Genomic DNA, 26728 nt, shown 5'->3' with positions numbered 1-26728 from the left:
AACATCAGAACTCCACCGCTGAAATGTCATTAAATGGTCTCAGCGGCCCCTCAAGCCTTGAGACACAGTAGCGCTAATGAACTGTTTTGCAGCTTTTAGTGTTTTCATTCATTTCAAATATTTTCTGAATTAACATTTTCCTACCGTTTATTAAGCTGCCGTTTCAGATACAGACATAGATCCGCTACACCTCCTACCAGAGGCTTGTCCCCCCCCCCGTCTCTGAAGCCCTCCTCCCATCTCTCCGCTTCCTTTGCTGCAAAAAGTTATTATGTATATGTAAGTCATTGTCACCATTTATATGGTGTGACAAACTGATCGCCAGTTTATAATTTAAAGTTTATACTGATAAAGTGAAAGAGAGTTCATTCTGAACCTCACTAAAAATGTAGGGTTTATAACAGCGACAATCATCATCATCATCTATTTATATAGCGCTACTAATTCCGCAGCGCTGTACAGAGAACTCATTCACATCAGTCCCTGCCCCATTTACAGTCTAAATCCCCTAACATACACACACACAGACCGAGAGAGACTAAGGGCAATTTAATAGCAGCCAATTAACCTACCAGTATGTTTTTGAAGTGTGGGAGGAAACCGGAGCACCCGGAGGAAACCCACGCACACACAGGGAGAACATACAAACTCCACACAGATAAGGCCATGGTCAGGAATCAAACTCATGACCCCAGTACTGTGAGGCAGAAGTGCTAACCACTGAGCCACCGTGCTGCCCGTAGATAGACAGTATAAAAGGTTTTCTACCGCAGTTCATCGCAGCAATAGCAAATCTTTCTTGACGCTCTTTATCTATGAAAATTTGCCAGGCTACTTGAGCGATGCTTATCTCCCCTATACTGGCTGGCAGCAGTAAGACGAGTCAAAAGAAGAAAAGGCGTCTACTCAGACCTCTGACAAGTGAGATATATAACAGAACACGTTCAGTAGCGCTGTAGAATGTGGCTTTGCCAGTATCCCAACAAGCCATGTTTTGCGGATTTTCCCTCTGGCAGAACAAGCAGGATAAATAACTGAAGGAGACAAATTGATTATTTGGCCTGTGCATGGGTAAGGAAATCCTGAAAACATGACCGGTTGGTTTTTGTCGTAGGTCAATACAAATGACTGAGAGGAAACTGTCATTAATAGTCGTGTGGCTAAGCCATGTAGTGACATACCTCCCAACATGTCAGTCCCTGGCAGCGGGACAGGGGGCGCGGCCATGCCCCCAGAGGACTGGCTAGCGCTGTAAAGCACTAGGCTGCCTATCTAACTATCTCCGTTCCCGCAATATTGCCACCTGTAGGACAAATCGGGACTGCCCTGCTGAAATCTGACAGTGGGGAGGTATGTAGTGGTATGATAAGCCTGGGGTACAGTCCTCCTCTGCTGGATCCAAAATCTAATGTGTAAATGGTTGTGTATCTGGGTTACCCGCTTGCCCCAAGACTTACGCTGGCACTGGTGGCTCAAGAGCTAGGTTGTAAGTTTTATTGGTGCCATCCACCTTTCTCATCTCCCTATAATTGTCGCAGTGATGTTGATATTATCTGACACCCACCTAAGAGTTTCTCTGCTACTGGCGGGTTTTGTACTGTAGCCGCTTAGCTGTTTCATACTCCTATATGTTTTACTGTGATACTGGTGCTATATGCACCACCCCAGGTGTTCTACTGGTACGGGTGGTTTGTGCTTTAGCCCCGGTGGAGCTCCATGCGAGAAGACCACAACACGACGGTCAGCAGTGTGTGCGCCAATTGCTGACCTTCACCTTATTTTCACCCTCCTCATGACAAAGACACATCTTCGGCATCACTCAGAGTCTGCTTTCCTGGTCCTGCCACCGTCTAAAAGTCAAAGAGATCATTTCAGATAAAATAATACTATAAACAGCTATCTATGTATGTGATGGCTTCATTATAGCCTTTGGTGCATTTTTAAGCATCTAGTATGTTGGTTCAGGATTTTTAATGTTTTAATCCGCACTGGTCTGGCAGAAATGTGCATATAATTAAAATGCACGGAAAGAAAATGTGTGTAATTATTTATAGCGGTGAGGCGCAGCGTGGGGGAAGGATCCCGGGTGACAATTTAGCTGTGAGTAGGGATCGCTTGGGACTGTCGCTTCTCCGATTGATTTCCAGTTTGCTGGAGATGATGACCCTCACAGGATCTGACAACTGAGCTATCCAAGACTTGTAACGTATCCGTCAGTGACCAACAAATCCACTATTTAGAAAAAGAACTGCTGAAAGACATGATGTGTTGTAAGAAGGAGGAATATTCGTTTATAGTAATGACTCCAACGGGTTCATTAGGCGTGATGCTCCCATCCAGTCTTGGGATGCCCAGGTGCTCACAGTTGCTGAATTTCCCCCGCCAGTTACGATGGATATCGCAATGTGGCCCGAAGTTTCCATTTCTTCTACAAATCGGAAGTGGTTGTGCTGTGTCAGTTACAATTATCTGTGAATGTATGTGTTAGTCATGGCAGACCTGCGGGAGAAACGTTAGTAGACCACAATGGTTCCAGGATGAATTGTTGGTTTGGTTTATTTGTAGGTGGAAAAATTACACTATGTGAAATTGTGTTCAAATGGTAATAAAAGAGTTATCATGATGTATTGTCAAACAGGGATTGATTACTATTCCTTGGAACACCATGATTTACCAACCGTTCTGTGCGTGCCGCAGAGTCTATCCCATAATCAAAGTCCCTGACTTTGATAAACAAGTAAACTATAGAATTTGTATCTATATATTTTGCAGGAGACTTCCAATTTAGCTGCACCGCTTGAATGAATATCACACTCATCAAAACTTAGATAATCATAGAGAATCATTTGTCATAGGACATTCTCTTTGTTCTCAAGCTCCCAAGCTTAGCCCGGCATTGAGTGGGGCCATACTATTACCCCCCCCCCCCCCCCCCAATTAGGCAAAATTATGTCCCTTGTGTGTCTAAAATTCTTTATCAGGACCTTTTATTCTCTACTGTCTTCTGGAATAATCCAATTGGCACTTACGGGGTTGGTGTGTGTGTGTGATTGGCATCCTCATGGTCTGTCCCCTACTGCACGATGCCGTAATTTGTATCAAAGCCCAGAAGGGGCGGAGTCCTGATTATGTGATTCGCTGCAAATTGCGTCATCAAGTCCCCATCCACTTCACTTGTAAATAGGGGATACGAGAATGTGCTCTGTACAATAGAAACAAACCACGGACACCCTGTATGCAAGTAGTGACTCACTGTCAGCGGTAATCGTTTCTACAATTACCACTACTCCCACATGGAGAAGCCCTGCAAAGAAAATCTGAAATTATGAAAAACCAATTGGAAAATAAACAGACTTACCTTCAACCCGACGCTGGAGATCTCCGATGGGAGCACCATGCTGACAGCAAGTGATTCCGGCAATGAGGGGACCCCTAAGGTTAAGTGTTTAAACACTTAACCCAACATTGCCGCTTTAAATTTCTATTGACAGACGTCGCGATGACGTCACCCTGCAGTGCAGAACACTTATTCAATCGGAATCACTTGCTGTCACCTTGGTGCTCCCATCGGAGATCTCCAGTGTCCGGTTGAAGATAAGTCTGTTTATTTTCCAATCGGTTTTTCATAATTTCAGATTTTTTTGTAGGGCTTCTCCATGTTGGAATAGTGTTAATAGGTAAAGCAAACCCAACCCCTGTCAGCCTGTATATTGTGGTCTGGTGCTGTAAAGCCAGGTTAGTGCAGAGCGTAGATGACTCCGGAGATAAGTTCCCACATTTGCATAAAGAGTTTCACAGACCCAAGAGGCGGGGGCAATGGAGAATGAAGATATTATCTACACTTCCATAGTGCACTAGTCATTATACAATAACAAGACTTAGGGCTAGATTTACTAAGCTGCGGGTTTGAAAAAGTGGGGATGTTGCCTATAGACACCAATCAGATTCTAGCTATCCTTTATTTAGTACATTCTACAAAAGGACAGCTAGAATCTGATTGGTTGCTATAGGCAACATCTCCACTTTTTCAAACCCGCAGCTTAGTAAATCTAGCCCTTATCATCCCTCTAACATTTGAGTGAGGGAAGAGACTTGGCGTACTGTTATGGATGAGACTATAGACAGAACAGAAGTAGCCTTAGCATGGAACTGCAAGTATTAGTCACTCTGAGCAGGTCTGATGGAGCTTACAGTCTAAATTCCCTAACACCCACTAGGGTTAATTTTTTTCAGCAGCCAATTAGTTATGTTTTTGGAGTGTGGGAGCAAACACAGGGAGAACATACAAACTAGACATAAATAAGACCCGTTCGGGAGTCAAACTCACGACCCCAGCACTGTGAGGCAGAAGTGCTAACCACTGAGCCACCGTGCTGCCAGTCTTCCTTGAACTTGAATTCTCTCAGAACAATGAGATGACTTAAAGCACTAGAATAGATGTAGTCTGTATAAAAAGAGCTGCTGGTAACAAATAGGCAAAAGATCCCATACTTTGACATTGGAAACGTTGAGTACCATATACTCCAATGAGATTACTGACAGGACATCTGGGTGCAGGAAAATATCTCCCCCCAAAACAACTTCAACTGAACTATCTTCTGTTGTGATAAACTCCTGAAAGTGTAACATACATATTTGTAATTAGCATTAGAAGCAATTTATTTTATATAAATCTATATCTTCTCTCCATATCCTATGTCTGTCTTTGCCCATCACTCCCTCTGCTGGCTGTGTTGTGTACTAGCACTTACTGGGGCACTGTTGATAAATATACAAGTTCAGTCTTTGCCCATCACTCCCTCTGCTGGCAGTGCTGTGTAATAGCACTGACTGGGGCACTGTTAATAAATATATAAGTTCAGCAACATTGATTAAATATGATTGTTTCTAAAGATTTTTATCAGCAGTCCGTTGAGATATTGCTTTTCTTTGAGGACATGCTTAGAAAAGCATTCAGTGGGAGCCAAAGTGCAGAGAAATGTCAGGGACAGGGTCAATGGTAAAATTCAAAAACACAGAGTTTCTAATGCAGAGTTAGATGCGCCCATTTGCGTATCTGTGTGGGGGTTTTTGCACTTCACGTGCTCAGGAAGTTAACGTACGCTGGCTATTCAGAACTGCGACTTTTTACCATTTAAGACTTCATACACCTGAAGAGGTGTTCTAAAGAGGTTTATGTACAGTAATGACGTGTTAGAACAATTGTGTATGGACTGATGTAAATAGAGGATGATGATAACAATTCACACCAGAATAAGCTGGGATTATTACCGTAATTGCCATCGATGTGCGTGGTGCTATGTCTGCACACCACATCGCCGGCAATTGAATTCCCCCTAAGTGTCCGTAATTAATTTGAGATTGCAGGTGGATCCAGACAGAGACCTTACCTACTAGTGGCCACTCTGGTGGTGTTGGGAATTGCAGGTGAATGGGAGACAGAAACCTTTCCCAATAGTGGCCACTCTGGTGGTGTTGGGAATTGCAGGTGGATGGGAGACAGAAACCTTTCCCACTAGTGGCCACTCTGGTGGTGTTGGGAATTGCAGGTGGATCCAGACAGAGAGCTTTCCTACTGGTGGCCACTCTGGTGGTGTTGGGAATTTCAGGTGGATGCAAGACAGAAATCTTTCCTACTAGTGGCCACTCTGGTGGTGTTGGGAATTGCAGGTGAATGGGAGACAAAAGCCCTTCCTACTAGTGGCCACTCTGGTGGTGTTGGGAATTGCAGGTGGATGGAAGACAGAAACCTTTCCCACTAGTGGCCACTCTGGTGGTGTTGGGAATTGCAGCACGGTGGCTCAGTGGTTAGCACTTCTGCCTCACAGCGCTGGGGTCATGAGTTCAATTCCCGACCATGGCCTTATCTGTGTGGCATTTGTATGTTCTCCCTGTGTTTGCATGGGCTTCCTCCGGGTGCTCCAGTTTTCTCCCACACTCAAGAAAACATACTAGTAGGTTAATTGGCTGCTATCAAAAATGTACCCTAGTCTCTCTCTCTCTCTCTCTGTCTGTTTTTGTATGTTAGGGAATGAAGACTGTAAGTTCCAATGTGGCAGGGACTGATGTGAATGAGTTCTCTGTACAGCGCTTGCGGAATCAGTGGTGCTATATAAATAAATAGTGATGATAGTGATGTGGATCCAGAGCAAAATCTTTCCCACTAGTGGCCACTCTGGTGGTGTTGGGAATTGCAAGTGGATAAAGAGAGAATTATTTCCTACTAGTGGCCACTCTGGTGGTGTTGGGAATTGCAGGTGGATGCAAGACAGAAATGTTTCCTACTAGTGGCCACTCTGGTGGTGTTGGGAATTGCAGGTGGATGCAAGACAGAAATCTCTCCTATTAGAGGCCACTCTGGTGGTGCTGGGAATTGCAGGTGGATCCAGAGAGAAATTTTCCCCACTAGTGGCCACTCTGGTGGTGTTAGGGATTGCAGGTAGATCCAGACAAAATCTGTACTCACCATTGGCTACTCTTGTGGAGTTGCAAGTCTTTACAATAAGAACAAATACTGCATGCTCCATGCTAGGCCGCAGCAGTTTCAGGTAGTGCATCTTACATTTCCCCCCTGCAGCACAATTTGGTTTTTTCATGTGCAAATTTTGCAGTCAGTAGCTGGATTTGCGCCTCAATCTACCTCAGCCCTAATGCCTTTCTGCCTGCTGTGTCCTTTTCACCCCCCATCTAAGTGGTACCTGCAGACTTACCCTGCACTGGGGACAGTAGACGAACTTGGTGGAGGATACGTCATCAGCTTTGATAGAGATCATCATGGCAGCTTCCAGCCTATGACTGTAGATTTGATATAATACAGTATAAATTACTCATTTATCATGTCCAACTCCATAAATAGATGCCTTATACACACAGTTAGAAACATATTGCTTCCTGTGAAGCTCAACTTTAAATAGAAAGCTGGAATATATGAATACATCTGTTAAGTAAAAAGAAATGTTCTCTGTTATAACAACTTTGTTTCATTTTCAGTGGGATGGAGAATTTCAATGAATACTATCTTGGTTTGAAAAATTAAATTATGGAAATCATTATATTTTAATAATTCATGTATCGTTCCTCTCCGAGGCCTGAGTTCTTTCTTTACAGAATTCCCACTAGAGAACAGTTTGAAAACCTTTTACAAACTGCACTTTTTAGTCCATTCTTTCTTCTAAAAAAGCCTCTTGTACAAGAGAAGGAAGTTCTGCAAAATGGCATTTACCTGGCAAGTCTATGGGGCACATAGGTAAGGATTTAATAGATACATACATATATATGGAAGAATGGGACTAGTAAAATAATAGAAGAATTCTAATATTAAGAAATGGTATAAGAGAGACTTGTGAAATTGGAGACCAATTACCTTGTTAACTGCAGATAATAAAGTGTTTGTGAAAGTGGTAGCAAACAGATCCCTAAAATCGTGACTGCCCCACTGAAATCGGGATTGTGGGTTATGATATAGGAGATGCCTTGGCGTTGGCAGGTGAGCTTACACAATATAGCTATATTGTGCACAACATGCTCCTACTAATGTTTATGCTGAAACATAGTGATTTAGGTGATATATGAATCATATCTCCTAAAACTTAAAATTTCTAAATTAGAACATGGTCATGTATCTTCCAAATAGGGGGCCATGGCTGGTCATGTTGTGGGTTTGATCACAAGTCAGTTGGCATGATCATACCCCTGGAAGAATTCAAAAGCACCAAGTCATCCCCAACAACCCTATCCTCTCCTAAAAGCACCGTTCCATTGCTGTGGGCAGCACGGTGGCTTAGTGGTTAGCACTTCTGCCTCACAGCACTGGGGTCATGAGTTCAATTCCCGACCATGCCCTTATCTGTGTGGTGTTTGTATGTTCTTTCTGTGTTTGCGTGGGTTTCCTCCGGGTGCTCCAGTTCTCTCCCACTTCAAAAAAAATACTGGTAGGTTAATTGGCTGCTTTCAAAATTGACCATAGTCTCTCTCTCTCTTTGTCTGTCTGTGTGTGTGTATGTTATGGAATTTAGACTGTAAGCTCCAATGGGGCAGGGACTGATGTGAGTAAGTTCTCTGTACAGCGCTGTGGAATCAGTGGCGCTATATAAATAAATGGTGGTGATGATGATGATGATGAAAGGCAGTGTTGACGTATATAGGCAAAATATTGGTTATTAAAACAGTAATACTAACAGTGCTATAATGTGTCGCAAATATTTTCCCCAGTCTGTTCTCTGCCTGAACAAAATCAATAAATGTTTTTTGTTTTGTTTTGTATTTCTATGAGGTGTTTGTACTGGAGAGCGTGAGAGAGACTGAGACATAAAGTAAACAAGAAATGTGGGTTAGAGGTTCCGGATGTAGAAGTGTCTTTGAGTTTGATTTTTATGGTGTTTATACATTATATATAAGGTATGCTGTGATAAAAAGAAATGCTAGAAGTATGTGAAAGAATGGATACAAAACAGTTGGCTGTTAGACAGAATTATTGGGTATGTGTGTGTGCGCAGGGTGTATAGACATTGCTGGAGAGAAGAGGGTGTAGAAATAGACAGGGAGAACCGATTGTAGTCCGGGAGAGAGGTGCGGAGGGGAGGGGAGAGGGGGGGGGGGAGTGTTTTAGACATTTTTTGGAAATGTGACATTGCGCAAGTGATATGGAAAAGTGTAGGTGACATTTACACTATATTTTAGAATATATGCAAACATTGTTCAATATAAAGAAATGTTTTCCATGTTAGTAACTTTGTTTTATTTTCAGTGGGCTGGAGAATTTCAGTGAATACTGTCTTGGTATGAAAAATGTTTTTTTGTAATCTTCAGAAGTGATAATGTTGGGGTTTGTTGCCTACGGGAAGGTTACAGAAAGGGTCTGATGGCTTTGTATGACAGGTGTGAAAGAGGAATCCACAAAATTGTGTGTATATAAGAAACATAAAAGTACAAGATTCCGTTGAGATGGTTTTGGGAAATGATACATCGCTGACTTTTGAGATAAGAGGAAGGCATGTAGAAGATAAAGAAACGGAGAAGAAAAAAGTTGGATTTTTTAGATGACATTTGGGGCTAGATTTACTAAGCTGCGGGTTTGAAAAAGTGGGGATGTTGCCTATAGCAACCAATCAGATTCTAGCTGTCATTTTGTAGAAGGTACTAAATAAATGAACGCTAGAATCTGATTGGTTGCTATAGGCAACATTTCCACTTTTTCAAAACCGCAGCTTAGTAAATCTAGCCCTTGGTCTTTTTCTTTCCGTGCACTATTTTTGGTTTTAAAAAGATTTAATCAGTTGTGACGATCTGTTGGAACACAATAAGAGGGCAGGGCGTTTCCATTATAGGAGTAAGACAGGTGTTTCTAGCAAACCTGAATGATTTTATTAAAAACAATTATATGTTTTGTAGCGCAGCACAGATCAGGCTTCATTCATTAAGGCGCACATAGTGAGCGCAACGTGCGCATGTAAACTTGGTATACGTATGACCGAATTCAACAAGGAGCGACTGTGAAGATACGTTCGATGATGAATACGGGCCTAGGTCTACTATATGAGACACTGCAGGATGCATCCAACACATGTGGGGAATATAAACTCACCAAATGAACAGAAAAAAAAATATTCAGTTGTCACCTGTTAATAATACAACCATTAATGATCAAATATTAAAAAATCAAAAAGTGTTTTTTTATTCCCACCCCCATGAAATACATTTAATTAGGATGTTATGAATGTACTGTACATAAAATAAATTTTTACAGCTGCCACTGATTGCAAACACAGGTTCTAGCTGCATACACAGCTGTCATCAATAGCACTCAGGTCTTAGACTAGACTTGTAGCTGGAGCAAAATATGCAAGTAGCTGACAGCTGCTGCATGCGCTCGAGATTGGCACCTCTTACTGTACATTGACTGCGGGCAAATGCTCCTTCCCTGCCCTATTTCCTCACTGAAATCATAGGTTGTAGTTAGTGTCCTTTGCGCTCGAAGATCATCATCATCATCCCCATTTATTTATATAGCGCCACTGTTTCCGCAGCACTGTACAGAGAACTCATTCACATCAGTCCCTGAACCATTGGAGCTTACAGTCTAAATTCCCTAACACACACACAGACAGAGAGAGATAGACTGGGGTCAATTTTTGATAGCAGCCAATTAACCTAATAGTATGTTTTTGAATTGTGGGAGGAAACCGGAGCACCCGGAGGAAACCCACGCAAACACGGGGAGAACATACAAACTCCACACAGATAAGGCCATGGTCAGGAATTGAACTCATGACCCCAGCGCTGTGAGGCAGAAGTGCTAGCCACTGAGCCACCGTGCTGCAACGTGGCTGCATTCTGTAGCGTATTGTCCGGTTCTGGGCATTCGCCTAGTAATTGTGCGCACTATACGTACAAAATCGACATTTACATCCCTTAATCAATCAGGCTCATCATGTGCATCATGTGTGAACTCTAAACAAGCGCCAACATCAAATTTGTAAATGTCACATCAAAGTCCTAGCTGGCCTTTTTGTCTAATACAGTTTAGGGGTATGGATTACTGTACCTTTTACTGTATAGCGGAGCAGACTAGATATAGCAAAGTTCACCATTCTCTTATGTTTCAGTGATTTGAAGCTGGTGATCCCTTTGCAGAAAAATAAGAAGTTGGCCTCTAAAATGTGTTTTTTGAGCAACAAAGAACTTTTTGAACCAATAATAAAATATTTGTGAATGGATTTGGCAGAAATCAGACGACAGGCAAATTATTAAACAAACCGAACCATGGGACATCCGTTCAAAGTCATCAGTTGGCCATTGGCCACTAATGTCTGGAGATTGTCGGCTACATCATTGGCAGGGTCCACCCAGATCCGACACATAGTGAGGGGCTGCAACAGTGACAATAAAAAGATTTGCCTATTGGTAGCGCCAACCCTGGGTAATTTAATTTTAAACAATATCTGTAATGAAGGTGTATCATCATCATCATCATCATCATTTATTTATATAGCGCCAACATATTCCGTAGCGCTTTACAATTGGGGACAAACGTAATAAACAAACTGGGTAAAACAGACAAAGAGGTGAGAAGGCCCTGCTCGCAAGCTTACAATCTATGGGACAATGGGAGATTGACACATGAGGTTAAGTATACATTTTGCATCTTGGCCCAGCCAGACTGCAAAGGTAAGGTGACTTATAAGCTAAATGATCCTGTCACACAACAGTGTTGGTCAGGGGGTAGTTGTCTTCTGTGAAATTGTGTAACAGGCTAAAGGTAGTGAGGTTAAGATGGTGGTTGAGGAATATTATAAGCTTGTCTGAATAGGTAGGTTTTCAGAGAACGCTTGAAAGTTTGTAGAACAGAGGAGAGTCTTATTGTGCGAGGGAGAGAGTTCCATAGAGTGGGTGCAGCCCGAAAAAAGTCCTGTAACCGGGAATGGGAGGATGTAATGAGGGTGGATGAGAGACGCAGATCTTTTGCAGAACGGAGTTGCCGAGTTGGGAGATATTTTGAGACAAGAGAGGAGTATTCATATTAAGGTGACCTCGGATATAGTTTTCATAGTTGCTTCCGTGAATCCCAGTACTAGTTTTCTGGCCTTATTTCTCTTGAAAATACAGGGTGCAATGATTGCAGCAGAGAAGTGCACTTATCATGATGCATTATAACTGTACATAGTGTCTGTCTCTCCGTTGTTACATCCTCACCAAGCTTCCTGCAGCCCGATTGGACCAGCTGACGGCTGGATTCAACCTGCTAAAAGATAACAGTGGCAGAGAAGGTAACACAGAATGGGTCAGGCAGTCTGCAGACTGTAGGACAGTGTTTGTCACCCAGTGCAACCAAACTAAACAGGATTACTCCAGACACTGCTGTATCCACTAAACTAAAGCTCAAGGTAGCATGTGGTCATGAAAATATGTATGTTTAGGTTTAATAGATTTAACGGAACCAACTTTTTTTTAAAGCAACCTTGACCTTTAACCAAACTTACCGATTTTGTAGACATCACCTTTGGAAGATGCAGAGGGCAGATATACAACGTCAGGGTTTGGGGTAGAGGTGTTCACTGACACCCGTGTTCTGGTTTTGGTTTTGGATCTGGATCAACTTCGTGTTTTTGTTTTGGTTTTGGCAAAACCGCCCTTGCGTGTTTTGGTTTTTCTACCCCAAACCCTGGTTTTGGATCCTGATTTTTCTTCCAAAATCCCTTTTTTTTGCTGAAGTCACATATTTTTGAATTTTTCCCCCCTACATTATTATTAACCCCAATAACACTAATTTCAAGTCATTTGCAGTCAATTTTGACCACCTCACAGGTCACAATATTATTTTCATACACTTTCAAACAAAGACTGCAGATTTAGAAGACCAAGTCTGCCAGACCTATTATTTGTATTTCAGGAATGACAATTAGCAATGTAGCAATGGAGCTCTCCTCATTGTGTGTAACCTATATAACACAGTACAATGTGACGACAGATTTAGAAGACCAAGCCTGCCAGACTTCTTATTTCTATTTCAGCAATTAAAAATTAGCAATGAAACAATGGAGCTCTCCTGAATTTCATTGTAGACTTTGAAGAACACAGCTACCCCTCCTCTTTTTTTTCTACCTATGATGCTGCCCAATTGCACTAGAGACTGCAAAGAACTGTGCTACCCCTTCTGTGTCCCTCTGTGAAATGGCGCTGGATCGCCGTGGAGGGCGGTACTTATAGAATCCGAAGCTCGCGAGATCCAAGATCCGATGACGTAACGATGACGTTTTGCCTCGTTTTCAATTCCGAGGGTGCGCGAAAGTACCGAGCCGACTCGGATTTGCTAAGTTCGGGTGTGTTCAGTTCTTGAGGAACCGAGCCTGAGCATCTCTAGTTTCGGGTACCTCGACTTGTGTCATAATGCCTGCCCCACAGAAGCTCGCCGGGCTTGTCATATATCAGCGGCCAGGTCTCTACCCACCCACTACCTGCAGATGTAACCGGAAGTCTGCAAAGACTTCTAGAAACATAGGAGGTTCCTGGACATTCCGGCAGAGTTGGCAAGTCTGCCTATATCATTCCTCAAAAGTAACTGTTTTTGCCCCTTGGTGTGCAGCAAGCATTTCATTTTAGGGGTATTACAATAAGTATTGACAGGTGTGATTATCCCGCAGTCGTTCTGGTCAGGGCTGTCAGCTGTACGACAGAACTTTTGCTTAGAATCGCAGAAACGTGGCTTAAAAACTCTTCCAAACACTCTTTGCCATCTCCGGAATTAAACATGAGCCACTAATCCAGGGCTGTGCGATATTTAGGTCAGCAAACTCTCTTGCGAGTCCAAGATGAATTTTTAATGTAATTATAACTTAATTCCAATGATTATAAATCTGAGAAGGCGACTGTTTAGAATAGAGGAGATCAAAACGAAACATGTTCAATTATTTATTGCTGTCAATGACATTTTAACTGTCTGCTCTTGTTTATAGTAATGATTTAATACTCAATGGGAAAGAAAAATAGGGGAAATTGAGGAATAATCTGTGTGACCCAGTGAAAATGTTGTTTATTGTTGTTTTTTTCAAAGCAAAAAAAATTAATAAAGAATAGATAATAGATGAAAGAGAAAACAATGTGAAAACTCAAATATATACTTATTTTACTCTACTACAGGGAAATCATTTATTCATGGATGTGTGGAGCTATTCTGTTGAGTTCTCTTAAAGTGCGCTAGACAATCATCATCAGTTATTTATATAGCGCCACTAATTCCGCAGCGCTGTACAGTGAACTCACATCAGTCCCTGCCCCATTGGAGCTTACAGTCTAAATTCCCTAATATACACATAGACCAATGTAATAGCAGCCAATTAGCCTACCACTATGTTTTTGGATCATGGGAGGAGACCAGAGCACCCAGAGGAGACCTGCCCAAACACGGGGAGAACATACAAACTCAACACAGATAACGCCATGGTTGGGAATTGAACCCATGACCCAAGTGCTGTGAGGCAGAAGTGCTAACCACTGAGCCACCATGCTGCCCTTATCACTGATTTAAAATTGGCTACACGAGATGGCGATGTGGGCTTCACCAATATTCAGTTCACTGGGAAATAGTGATGTCACTGGCTCCTATTGATTTGATAGGATGCTTTTTCATGACTATTAGTACAGACCACAATATGGCCACTTCCATTGTGCGCGGGTAACGAGTACACGTTTAGACATTAGCGGATCTTGGCAAATATGACGGAGAGTAAGCTCCTCCTCCCTTAAGTCTTTGAAGCACACAAGTGGTCACTGGCGACTGTCTTTGGTTGCTGGAAGCACCAATTTATATCAACAGTCAGGGCTGGCCTGAGACTTACTTGTGCCCCGAGCAAAAGTCTCCTGCCGATGTCACGTAATGAGAAGGGGCAATTTAAAATGGGAGCCGACATCACAGAATAGGGGGAAGCCATTGTCACAGAATGGGCGGAGCCAATGTGTTAAGCAACCATGGGACGTAAGATGCGTTTCCATGGTTACTTAGCGCATTTTAGCATTTCTTTTCCATTAGGTGCCTGGATGCAAAATTTAAATTAACTATATTAATCATCCATTATGGCACCTCATACAATCACTTCTGTTGTGTAATCATTGCATCTGCATTACATCACTAAGAGAAACATGTCTAATAAAATAGAAAAGTTGTTATTGTCCATAGCAACCAATCATATGTTTTTATTTTGTCATCTGTAATGGAAAAATTACATTTAGGGGGAAATTTAGCATTTTTTGGGTGGTTTTCAAATCATCCACACATCGCTGTCGAGTTTTATCTCCAAACCGCAGGATTTATTATCCAACAGTTTGGAAAGCTCAAACAGCCGGCGATGTTATAATAAGTGTTTGTGAGAGGTGAGATAGCTGAAACCACATACCATCTGATCTATACACTTATTACTTCTAAGGGCAATCATTATTTATTGATTAAGGGACAAAAATAATAATGATCTTATGGAGGCAAAATTACTTTATGACATACTTGCCAACCTTTGGTAAGTTAATTCCAGGAGATCCCAGGCAGGGGGACGTGGTTGGAGGGCGGGAGGGTCGTTGCGTGGTAATTTGTGTCATTTTGTCTCCGCCCCCACGACAAAATGCCTTTTTGTTTCGGGGGGCGGGGCCAGAATCGCGTCATTTTGAGGAGCAAGATGCCATATGCAGGATATTTGCCTTTTCGGGAGTCTCCCGGACACTCCGGGAGAGTTGGCAAGTATGCTTTAGGAATATATTAAAGTATGACTATATTAAGAGGGCAATATTATTTTAACATTACACTAATGGGGCAATACTATTTATGTAATTATATTATGGGAGCAATACTATTTGATTGCAAATGGGGGCAATAATAATTTATGAGGGGGGTAGCACTTTTTATTTCACGATGGGAGCACCATTTACAGTGCACATATGTGGTACTACAAGTGTCAGCATGCACCTGCGCCCAAATTGAAAGTAATGAGCATGGGTTTTAGAGGACTGATGATGAAATAATGTCGGTGAGATGGGAAAATATATTAGGACGAACCTTGATGGAAGGAGGGTGTCATTATGTCATGAGGTGTAAGGATAAAATTTGGGCTGATAATGTCATTTGAGGAGTTAGTATATGATGGTGTGAAGGGAACAGCTAATTATAATTATAATAATTATAGTCACAGGTATCATTTTAAAAGATGGTGAATTCACAAACTCACCATTTGTCCCAAATTGTACAAAGTGGAGGTGTTACCCATAGCAACCAATCAGATTCTAGGTATCATGTTCTAGAATGTGCTAGATAAATGATAGCCAGAATCTGATATGGGCAACACCTCCACTTCTCCTTTTTAGAATGTTTGATAAATCTACCCCTTAGTACCACCCCATTCAATTAAATAAACGTGTCTGTTTTTATACAAAAATACTGCTTGGTTTAACATTTTTTTCTGGCTTAAACATATACTGAGAGTATGTATGTACGAGAGGGGACTGTTTTTAAAACATTGATCAGAGTGCATGTAGAAATGCATTCCTCAGCGGACGTTGGGTCTTGTCCTTTTTTTTTCAATGGGATGGACCCGGTCGGTGTAGAAGCACATTTGTAATCTAATGTAATACACTAAATGCTCAAATCTGCCACCAATAATTAAACAGTTATCATGCACAGTGCACTGTGTATGTTTTTTTAAATAATTGAACAACAGGCAGCATGCACCGCTCCCAAAATCCTCAACCCGCCCCACTGCTAGTGTTCACTATGGTCGGGTGACCCACTTGCTGTGTTTTTAATTATTTTATTTATTTTAGTTTAAACTTTACACTTTGGGTCCGATTCCATAATTAGCACTGGTTCCGTAGTAACCTCGCGGCTAATATTATCGAGCACAAATACAGTTTGAAATCATCACTCATATTTGCTCGCACCCCTATAAGGTAGAAGCAAACACAAGCGATGATTATTACGTAGAACATGCAATGGGCCCATGGATGTGGGAATTGTTTTGTTGCATTAAAAGTACAAGACGAGACCCAAATCCTGCCAGCTCAGAGGAGGTGCAGAATTTAAGCCCTTTTGTATCGTGGAAATTGCCGTGTATGGCAAGTAATGCCCTGAATTACTCTCACACCGGCCTTTTATCTTATTACAACAATCTTGGTCCGCAAAAATAAATTTTGTTTCTCTGCTGTCCTGCAAAATGTGATGCACAAGTGCGCCTACTTCGCCTGGGCAAGCGCCTGCTCTTCCACAAATGCAGCCATCTTGCTCCAAAAACCTATGTTTGCGCTAAACGAAGCACACACTGGACCTCGTTTAGAGTTGGACGCAAAGTCCGTTTAAGAAGTGTAGGAGTGTGAGTGTGCCGCAGCTTGGTAGGGTATTATGAGTGCAAGCAACCCCAGTTGCATCCCACTCTTAATACCCTATGGAGCTGCGAGCAGTTCCTGCAGCTAGCTAACGCTTGCGCCACCTAATTCCTGCCGCACAGCTTTAGCCCTGTTTTGACGTGTGTTGCGTCTGCGCCTCACTGCGACTAGGATTTATTTACATGATCACGCCTTCACAATTCCGCGTTCCATTCTCTCGTAAGTGAGTCGCAAGCTATCTCAAGTGTTAATTGCGTCCAAGATGCAGGCGGATTTGGGGCTTTCTGCACATGCGTGATAGTGTTTTTTTGTTGGATGCGCCTAAAATGGACTTTGCGTCCGACTCTAAATGAGGTCCACTGTGTGCAAAACCGCCTGTAGAGTGGTCTTAAGTGACCCTCATTGTGTGTAGGTGAGGGGTTTGCATCCAAATTGTCCTTGGCATTGACAAAGTGGCCCATTTTGGACGGCGTAACAGTTGGCAGCCTTTTCTTGGAAAGTTGATTGCGGAGTTCTTGTCTTTTTAACAATTTCCGGCCTCCAAGCTGCGCCAGATGCGTTCGTGAGCGACTGGTCGATTAAAATAGCTCTGGATGAGAACATGTTCCTAAAACCCTCTGTATAATTTTTTTTTTAAATCTTAACAAAAGTGTCTTCCATCCTTAGAGAGTCTATATTGTAATTGAACAAAAAGAATGTGAGGCAGGGGAGACAAGTTCATTTGTGGTAGGGGAAACAAATGCAGTAGGATAATGATCAGATGCCCCTAAGCAAATGATGTATAAGTGAGCGGAAGAGAAGGAACGAATACTCATTATTAAGAGGGTGTTACCGCTTTAAGAACAGCGAAGGGGAAATAAATTGTGCAGTGTCCATAAGAAGGGAGAAAAAATGGATGTCTGTTTCATTTCCCTGGTGCAAAATTAATCCAGTTTGTGAAATGTTCAACGTAGAAACATCAAAGCAAGTCACCAATACAATGGGTTAAATTGCAAATCCTCACCTTAATGATTTCATAGAGCCACCCTCCTCCCTTAGTTTTAAACCCTCCGAAAATAAATATTAAACATCAGGTTGGAAGGAAAGACGGGTTAAGTTTTGCCAGGCTGATTTTTTTTTTCGCCCATTGAAATTTCTGGGCAATAGGACGCAGCTCGTTAAGGCTGGGTAGACATTTGATGCTTTCATTCAGTTCCTTTAAGACATAAGCTCTCCTTTTTTTAAGTCAGGAAAGCAGAGATCAATGCAGTTTCAAACTGACAGCGATACGGAGGCACAAGCTCAGGATCGTCCCTCTGTGCTTCGTGCTGCAGCGAGGACCTGGATTTGGGATCCCTATGTTCCTTATTCCCTGCAATGTTTTTTGCATGCTATTGTGCACTCAGAACTAACGTCAAGGTAAGAGTAGATGACATACCGTCTTGGCTTCATGTACATGTGAAAAGCATCTGCAGAAAAATGTCTTCCTCGTTGAATATCGTCACTTTGGGGGAGATCTTCTATTACAGGTGGTTGTGACAGTCCTCCGTTGTGTCTTACTGTACTGTACGCTTGGCTTGTGTAGTGTATTGACCCCTTTGTACGAACCTCTGCCAGCTACGGATTTATTCACTGCTTGCAAAGATGAACTGATTGCAAAGCATGCAGTTTATAATTAGGCCGTGATGAATGGAGAGCTTCAGCGATTGTCTGCAAGGCTTTAAATTCCGAATCCACTCGCTTCTCTCCATAACGTTTACACACATTGCTTTTTGTTCCACAGTTTCAGAGCTCAATGAAATGTTTGAGACAGACGTGAGACGTCTATAATCTGTCTCTATGTGATATTTGCCAGTTGCTTTAACTTATTTAGTGCAGAATAATTGATTACACAAGGGGGCTGTGGTTTTTGTGAATGCAGAAGTTTTACTCTTTCAGAAACCTGTCACACGAGGATCTAAGCAAGACATAAGGTCTAGCCTGGCATTGAAGAGTTTGCACTTGAATTAAGTGGGCGAGACTTGGCTTTTCAGTCATTGAATGCTTTTCATATGATCTCGGGAGATAGATAAAGCGTGAACAGCATTCTTTACATCAATAGAAATAATTTTACTGTCCACTCAAGAAATCATTGAGATATTACTTGTTTATAAACTTCTAACCGGACGTCAATCATCATCTATTGTATTTTGGTGGCATTGTATCTTTGTGTTTGCAAGTTAGGCTGGGTACACACTACAGAAAATTTCTCCCGATACGATATCATTAATGATTTTTACCAGGGACTGAAAGTCCCGGTCAGCAGCCGATTCATGTGTACACACTATACACGTTTTACATGATTTACTTTATCTGTCATAACCACTGGCTGAAAAGATAAAGGGGCACATTTATCAATATTCACATAAAGTGAAAAGTAGTTTTCAATCCTTATCGCAATGATAAGGATTGAACTACTTCTCACATTTATGTACAGCCCTGCACAGAAACAGCAGTTCCGAAAAACTGCTGTTTCAGTGATAAAAAAAATCATACTTACCCCCCTCTTCGGAAGCGCTGTCTTCGGGTCTTCTCTTCACTCTTCAATTGCGCATGTCCAGTTCCAAGAACTGGACATGCGCACACAGATCCCCTCTCTGCGAGAGCGCGCTGAGTGACAGGGAGGGATCATGTGATCCCTCCACACATGCGCTGTCCAGCTCTGCTCTCCGGAGCAGAGCTGACAGCATTAGATTTCTTCAATTCGGATGATGTACGCCAAGTTCCCGAAAAAAATGTTTTTTCGGGACTTGTTAGATTGCGGCCAGGAGCAGTCACCATTCTGTTGTATGGTGACTGCTCCCAAAAACGAAGAGGAATGCAAAGCAGCAGACGATGCCCCCTTAATAAATTTGCGGAGGACACTGTGGGACCTTAATGTCCCGTTAAAAGCACTATCGTGCTTTCTTAAATATGCCCCCATGACTCTGTAATCTCTATGGATATCTGCTGGTCATGAGGGTCTACACACTGCAGAATTTGCCCGCAATTGTTCCATCGTTTATAGAGATTTTTACTCTGTTTTGAAAATCAAATGAAACACTACGTTGTGCTTTCGTACCATAAAACATGATGGTGGGCGCATACATACTGATGCAATATCAGACCTAACGATCATTTATGGCCTGATTGGTCCAATAATCGGGTAAAAAACCTGTAGCACCTTAGTATTGGGATTCTGTTGCAAGGTTATGAGATAAAATATATAAATAACTGGATAATCAACCAAGACAGCTCCTAATGACTCTCACCTACACAGATGACTTCTGTCAACCTGGAACTTAACTGACCTTAATTCCACTTATGAACCAAGACATGTCCTTACGTCTGACATTCAACCGGCAGTTTGCATAGGGCTCCATCTGCAACTTATCTTATTATCTTACTGCATTATGCAAAGACTGCAAGTGCATCTGTTTTCAGCTATAGTTCATTTAAAAATATTCATCATATAATATCTGATTTTAGCCTTCGATGCTAATATATTATTATTTAACAGTAAAGCACTGATTTACGGACCTAAAACGATAACAATAATACAAATCAGTTTTAAATATTATAATGTAAAATGCTTGATTGTGATATAGTAACTTATCATTAAAGGTTTTGATCCATGTCTGCTTGTTAGCTGATATTGATTACATTTCTTTTTTCTGTATGTATAATATACAGTATGGCTCAGACGGAACAGTCACTGCAATGTATGGACAATGGTGTTTATTAGGGGGAAAAATGTATTGAGGGTGAAAAATAAGTTGATGAACTTTTAAAGTGTCCTGCATTAAACTTGGTTACACAGGCATTTCAGTGTTCTTGTTGTAGCTGTTTGGATAAGGATCTAAGGGGTATATTTACTAAACTGCGGGTTTGAAAAAGTGGATGTGTTGCCTATAGCAACCAATCAGATTCTAGCTGTCATTTTGTAGAGTGCACTAAATAAATGACAGCTAGAATCTGATTGGTTGCTATAGGCAACATCTCCTAAGAGGGCACACCCTTCATCCCCTCTTTTGGGGAATTCTACATCCAATTGCTAACTTGGCAGTAAAGTTAGGATTTTTTTCGGTCATGCTGGATCTCTTGGCGTGGGTTCTCCCAAAGTCTGTAGCTTTGTTTGTTCGTGGTTGGCGTTAGATTTGTAAGTAGTGGGAAAATAAGAATGTAACTACTGTTTTGTTGTCTTTCTACTGTTTTATTATATTTCTGTAGTCCTGGTATTTTACTACTGATGCTACGAAGCTCTATGTTGTGTTCAATAAAAAAAAAAAAAATGAATATACAATACTTTTCTAAGTGTTTTAGATCCTGGTTTGTTGCTTTGCAGTTACCTATAGTTGGTACTTATACCACATCATAGCATTCCAAAGTATGTTCCATCTTTTGTGTGTATACTGCTTGATACTCCACCTATGTAGGTTTCTACTGTTCATGCTGTACTAATACCGGGGGCACATGTAGAGTTTGCATTTAAGGTGACCAAACTTGCTGCAATTGTGAGAGCTGATTGGGCTTACTTAATTTGCCACAGTTTATTTGGGCACCAAAAGACATCTGACAATGGCCGCATCTGACCACTCATACGGACATTATCCAAGGTTACTGGTGCCGATCGGATCCAGACATGTGTACGTCTGGATCTGATTGGCACCTTCAGAGAGAGAGAAGAGCGCATAGACTCTGGGTGGATTACAATGCTTATGCCAGGGCAGATGGGGTCACGGAGAAACAAGATAACATTTACTAAAGCAATAAAATTACATCAAACAATCTGGGTACAGGTTCTATTTTAACAAGATCAAGGGGTATATTTACTAAACTGCAGGTTTGAAAAAGTGGAAGTGTTGCCTATAGCAACCAGTCAGATTCTAACTGTCATTTTGTAGAATGTACTAAATAAATGATAAGTAGAATCTTATTGGTTGCTATAGGCAACAGGTCTACTTTTTCAAACCCACAATTTATACTCCCAAGTCTATTCAATAACGGCTACCTGGTACCAACACATAGTCAGATGATCTCACAGATAGGGGGGGGGGGGGTTTCTGGACACAAGAGGGTGTCGCTGTTTAACTTTTATGTAGAGGAAATTCTGCTTAAACTTTACAGTGGTTTAGATACATTACCTGTGATCTCTATAGTTCATGAATTTGAAATAATCCTACATGAAATAACATGTGTTTTGCTTGTAGGTTTTACTATTTTGTATTATTAATCTCTAGCTATATTCGCATCACCAGACTTCAAAGTTAGGAAATGATAGAAGATATTCTGAGACCCGAATTGAATGGAGATAGATTTCACTTTTTTTGACGAGAGAGTCTCAGCTGAGTTCCTTTGAAGTTTACTATTTATGCCACTTCATAAACAATTTAAATATGCTGTAAGCTAATATAAAATAGATGCCAGAGTAGAGATACAGACATGCTGCATAGAATTGCATAGCACCCCCATCTAAATCCACTAAATGCTCTTTGTTATAGTGAGAGGAATACTGCATTGCAGAGCTGGGTCTTTGGGTTGGATTCTGACCAGGGTGCTAGCTGTGTGTGAGTCCGTGTGTTCTTCCCATGTTCAGCCTCCCTGCTGGTTTTAAGCGTCTTTGCTATGCAATAGCTGTACCTGCTCCTTCTTCTGTGAACAACCACCTGATTACCTGTTTTGACCATTGGCCTGTTTGCTGGACTCTGTTTGCTGATTGCCCCTGACCTCTGGCTTGTATTCCTGGACTGTCCTTACCTGCTGCCAGTCTTGACATTTCGGCCTGTTCAGCTACTCTCCCTGCTTTCCTCTGACCCTCGAACTCCGGCCTGGCCCTGGTTATCCTGTGCTTTGACTTATCTCTCTCAGCCTCCTATCTCCATGCTACCAGTTCCTGCTCATAAGCTTTTACAAACTCTCAGTATAAGTCCTGGGGGCATCCAAGCACCTGTGAGTACATCTTACGCTACGGGAAAGGCGGCGGCTATAGATGAAGACCTCTTCTGCCTGTTCTGAAAGCTGATGATAGTACTAGGAAGCCGTAACAGTAGCACTTACTGTACCGCTGTTGTGGCTCCTGCCACCTTAGGTGAGGACAACCATACAGACACCCCACAGCCACATCAACTTACCTAAGTCACCAGCTTTGAATATAGAGCCGGCAGGACTGATTTCGGGTTGTGTGCAAAAAAATGTGTATGCAAAAATGTGCGTAAGCAAGCACACTTGCGTTTTGAGTAACAATCAACTTATGATACGGGCAACCTTAAATATATGCATCCCGCAAATTTGTAAGGTGCATACTTTGCACCCACATTGTGTAGGTTCATAATTAATTCTTTGTAACTATCAATTTCAACTATACTGGTCCCAAAATTACTGAGGGATCTCAAAGGGAGTAACCAAAGTGTGTCGCCTCAATGCCGTACATGCACTCGCACGTGAACAACCCTCACCCGACTCTCAAAGTGCAATAAGCCGCAAGCGTTGGATACGAGAGGCTGAGATTACCGACGCAGGTTGTGGATATGCGCAGTGTGACAAATTTTGCGGGAGATATGTTTTTCTTCTTTACCATGACAGGGCAAATGCATGACTGACAGAGTAACAATGTAAAATTAGGAATATGAACACAAAAATGTTTTTCCTGCCCCCCCAAGCATTACTGCCCTAGTCATGTGCGACCCTATCCAATATGGTAGGCACGACCCTGTCTGTAGAATACCTGGCTTTTTCCACATAGGAAATACAAATACACTGGAAAACACTTTGACACTAGGGTGTGAGCACGCTTTGTAGCGTTTAGCCAGATTGACTCTTGTAAATGAGACTCTCTGCGGATCAATACGACTTGACAGTCCTGCTGTGTTCTGCTGGTTTCTCTTTACTCAGCTGAGATGTTACCGTGTTCAAATCTCATTACCCGGCAAAAAATAGGGTCACCCAGTCTAATCAATACACAAGACTGTTAGAGAACTTTTAATGGTTCATTATTATTTTCTGAAGAACTCAATTATCTCCTAACCCGTTTGACGAAACCCTGTTCTTCTAAATTAAAGTCTCAAATGAATTGACAATTTGTTATATTGTTGAAAGAAAAGAAAAACAAATATTCATATTGCCAAAGGCAAGAATCGTCTAATGCACAAGCTGTTCAGTCTGTCTGTCAGTCAGTCTGTCTGTACTTCTGACTTCACTGCTCTATCCCCCATCTATCAATATAGGTTTCATTGTATACCAAACAATAATATGCAAGATGGCTGGATCTATAGCACCACATGAAATTATATTCAAAGTTCATTTAAGGCGGTGATGTCTTGTAAGGTTTGCTGCATACTTTTCCTTACAATTTTCCTGCACGTCTAAGGTTGTGTCTGCACTTATATCACTACGCCGAGATAACCTAGAAAGTAGAAAATAGCGCCAGAGGGCACCTCGATCGACCACAGTGAGCTGGATGTATTCACGGTTGTTTCAAGAAAACACAGAGAAATATATCCTGTATGGTGTGGAAATACCGGCCCATTGAAAACATTGTCTCTCTAGGGTCAAATTTCAGATTTTTCCCTCATTATATATATAATATAGTGTGCGATCTGTTTAGATTTTATATTACAGTAATACGCACAGGATAAAGATAATAAATCATTTTAAGGAGCGAATGAACTGATGAACGAGGTCTTTGTATTTTGCACTTGTTGCTTAGTGTTTTTTCATTGGGGATTATTTACTATGTAACCCATAGCAACCAATAAGCAATTAGATTTGATCTATCTAGAAGAAGTTAGACAATGAAAGCACACGTGTGATTGGTTGCTAAGGGGTTATTGTTGCTAAGGGGTTATTACTGGTATAATACAGGGGTTATTATTATCCCTTTGTGTTGTGCTGTTCTGTGAAATATCTCGCCATTTTATAGATAAAATTACAATAATAATAATGCTCATTCTCTGGCTCCTTGTAGCACCCGGGGCGCTTGTGTGACACTGCTCTAAATCCTGACTCTGGCCCTCAGTGACCTATCCTGTAGGGCTCCATAGGCATCCATTTCATGGGTGCCATGGATGACAAGATATCAGATGTGTAGCATAATTGCCAACCTTTCCTCGCTGGCTTCAGGGAGATTCCGGGGCAGGTGGGCGTGTGTGGGCGGGGCTTGACGAATTGCATCATTTTGGCCCTAAGGGGCTAAGATGAAACAATATTTGCGTCTTTAAGCTCCACCCCCCAACTTATATAATGCGGGGGCAAGAACCAGGAGGTTGCCCTGATCCCGGGAGATCTCTTAGAAATGCGGGAGTCTCCCGGACATTCCAGGAGAGCAGGGCAACTATGCATTAAAGAAAAGCAGCTAATGAATCTCTAGAGACTGAAGTATCTTTTACATTTCTGTCTCCATTACTGTAGTCATGTTGTCTTACCTTTCAGTCTTTGATTAAATCTTGGTCTCCATGAAAATGGCCACCTCCATAGGCATCAATACATGGACATAGGACACAATTTGTGAACTGTGTCATCATGCCACAGATGGCGAAGCCAACCACGTCTTGTACTGGCTCAGCATCAGGGAGAATACCAGACTCTTCAGGGAGTGAGGGAGATCACCCCTATTTCAGGGAGTCTCCCTGACATTCAGGGAGAGTTGGCAAGTATGATGTGTAGTAATGGAAGGTCTATTAAATTACTTGTGCTGTGACAGATGTTGCAAGTCTGTTGTATTGTATAATGGTTCAGTTTATGGTTCGGCAAGGATGAGACTGATAGTAAAGGCCCTGAATTAAGTTCTTTGACTGACCAGCCCTGCCGAATATTTTGAAATCATATAACTGACATAAAATAAATAAAATAGTATAGCTAGGCCAACATATATGTACAATTTCTTATAATACTTTACTCATGTAACCATTGTTTGCATCTACGTGTTGTGGCATTGTGTCCTCCATGATACCAGCCTGGTGATGCCCTTAGGTCGACCACTCCCAGCTGCAGCTCAGTCTCTCCCAGCTCAGGGAGAATGTGGGTTATGGTCAACATCATCTCTTACTATCATCAGCACAGTCTGATGGTGGGGGAAGCGTCATGTTGCTAGATGGGGGCCTGTGGCAATCCTCTCCTGAGATATCTCACTATCTCCTCTTCTCCTTGGGACCAATCTTTGAGTCTGCGGATGGCTGGTGCTCCTCATTGGGCTTGGCATGTGATATGCATCAGTTCACCCTATTGCCTGGGGTACCTGAGTGGTCCCTTCTAGAACCCCCATACAACTCTCATAGTAGTCCTAAATGTAGAGCTTAACGGAATCTGCTGGCGCTATATAAATAAATATTGATGATGATGATAGTGTGCATCCACACTCTCGGATTCAGCCTTTCACATTGATCAAATCTAGCTGCCCTGCACCTATTGCGGTAAAGAACCTCCGCTCGGGAAAAATTCAATAAATTTGAGTGGAATTAACTTAAAAATGACTTAAATTTTGATAAAAGTACAAGTAAGTCGCCAGTATTGTTACTATACAATGGAATGTATGGGTGATTTTAATGGACTTTATTGCAGAGCTACCACAACCTGGTAGAAATTGAGCACATGACCTGAACTATATCACATTCAATAAATCTCGACTTTGTCTCATTTGACTCCAAATAGATGTTTATTTCTGTGTTTCATCAGAATCCTATTGGGTAATAGTTTGATAGAATATCAAACTATGAACCTATCAAACTTTACAGAATACACCCAACAGTCCCCATTTTTAGTCATGCTTTTAAAGCAGAGAAAGGGGATATGGTTATCTGGATTGTGGGCACGGCTTTATGATGCTGGGAGGTATGCAATATGTGGCATGAAAACTGTTCTATATCTGCCAACATAGGAA

At 41.8% G+C, this 26728-nt stretch overlaps 1 protein-coding gene across 4 annotated transcripts in view; it reads left to right on the top strand.

Annotated features, from left to right (window-relative positions):
- The window catches only part of DLG2 (discs large MAGUK scaffold protein 2), a 1188444-nt gene that overhangs the window by 302519 nt on the left and 859197 nt on the right, over positions 1–26728 (top strand). Inside the window, exon 1 of one of the 4 annotated variants that reach the window (XM_075198646.1) lies at positions 17608–18255. The exons of the other annotated variants lie outside the window; for them this stretch is intronic. Within the exon in view, the coding sequence (XP_075054747.1) occupies positions 18214–18255 (42 nt within the window). The 5' untranslated portion in view covers positions 17608–18213. Of the gene's footprint in view, positions 1–17607; positions 18256–26728 lie in introns of those variants that run through there. 4 annotated transcript variants of the gene reach the window in all.

Source organism: Mixophyes fleayi, chromosome 2, assembly GCF_038048845.1.
Source record: "Mixophyes fleayi isolate aMixFle1 chromosome 2, aMixFle1.hap1, whole genome shotgun sequence".
NCBI lineage: Eukaryota > Metazoa > Chordata > Amphibia > Anura > Limnodynastidae > Mixophyes > Mixophyes fleayi.
Note: the sequence above shows the minus strand (reverse complement) of the source record. Positions and strands in the feature narration are given on the sequence as shown.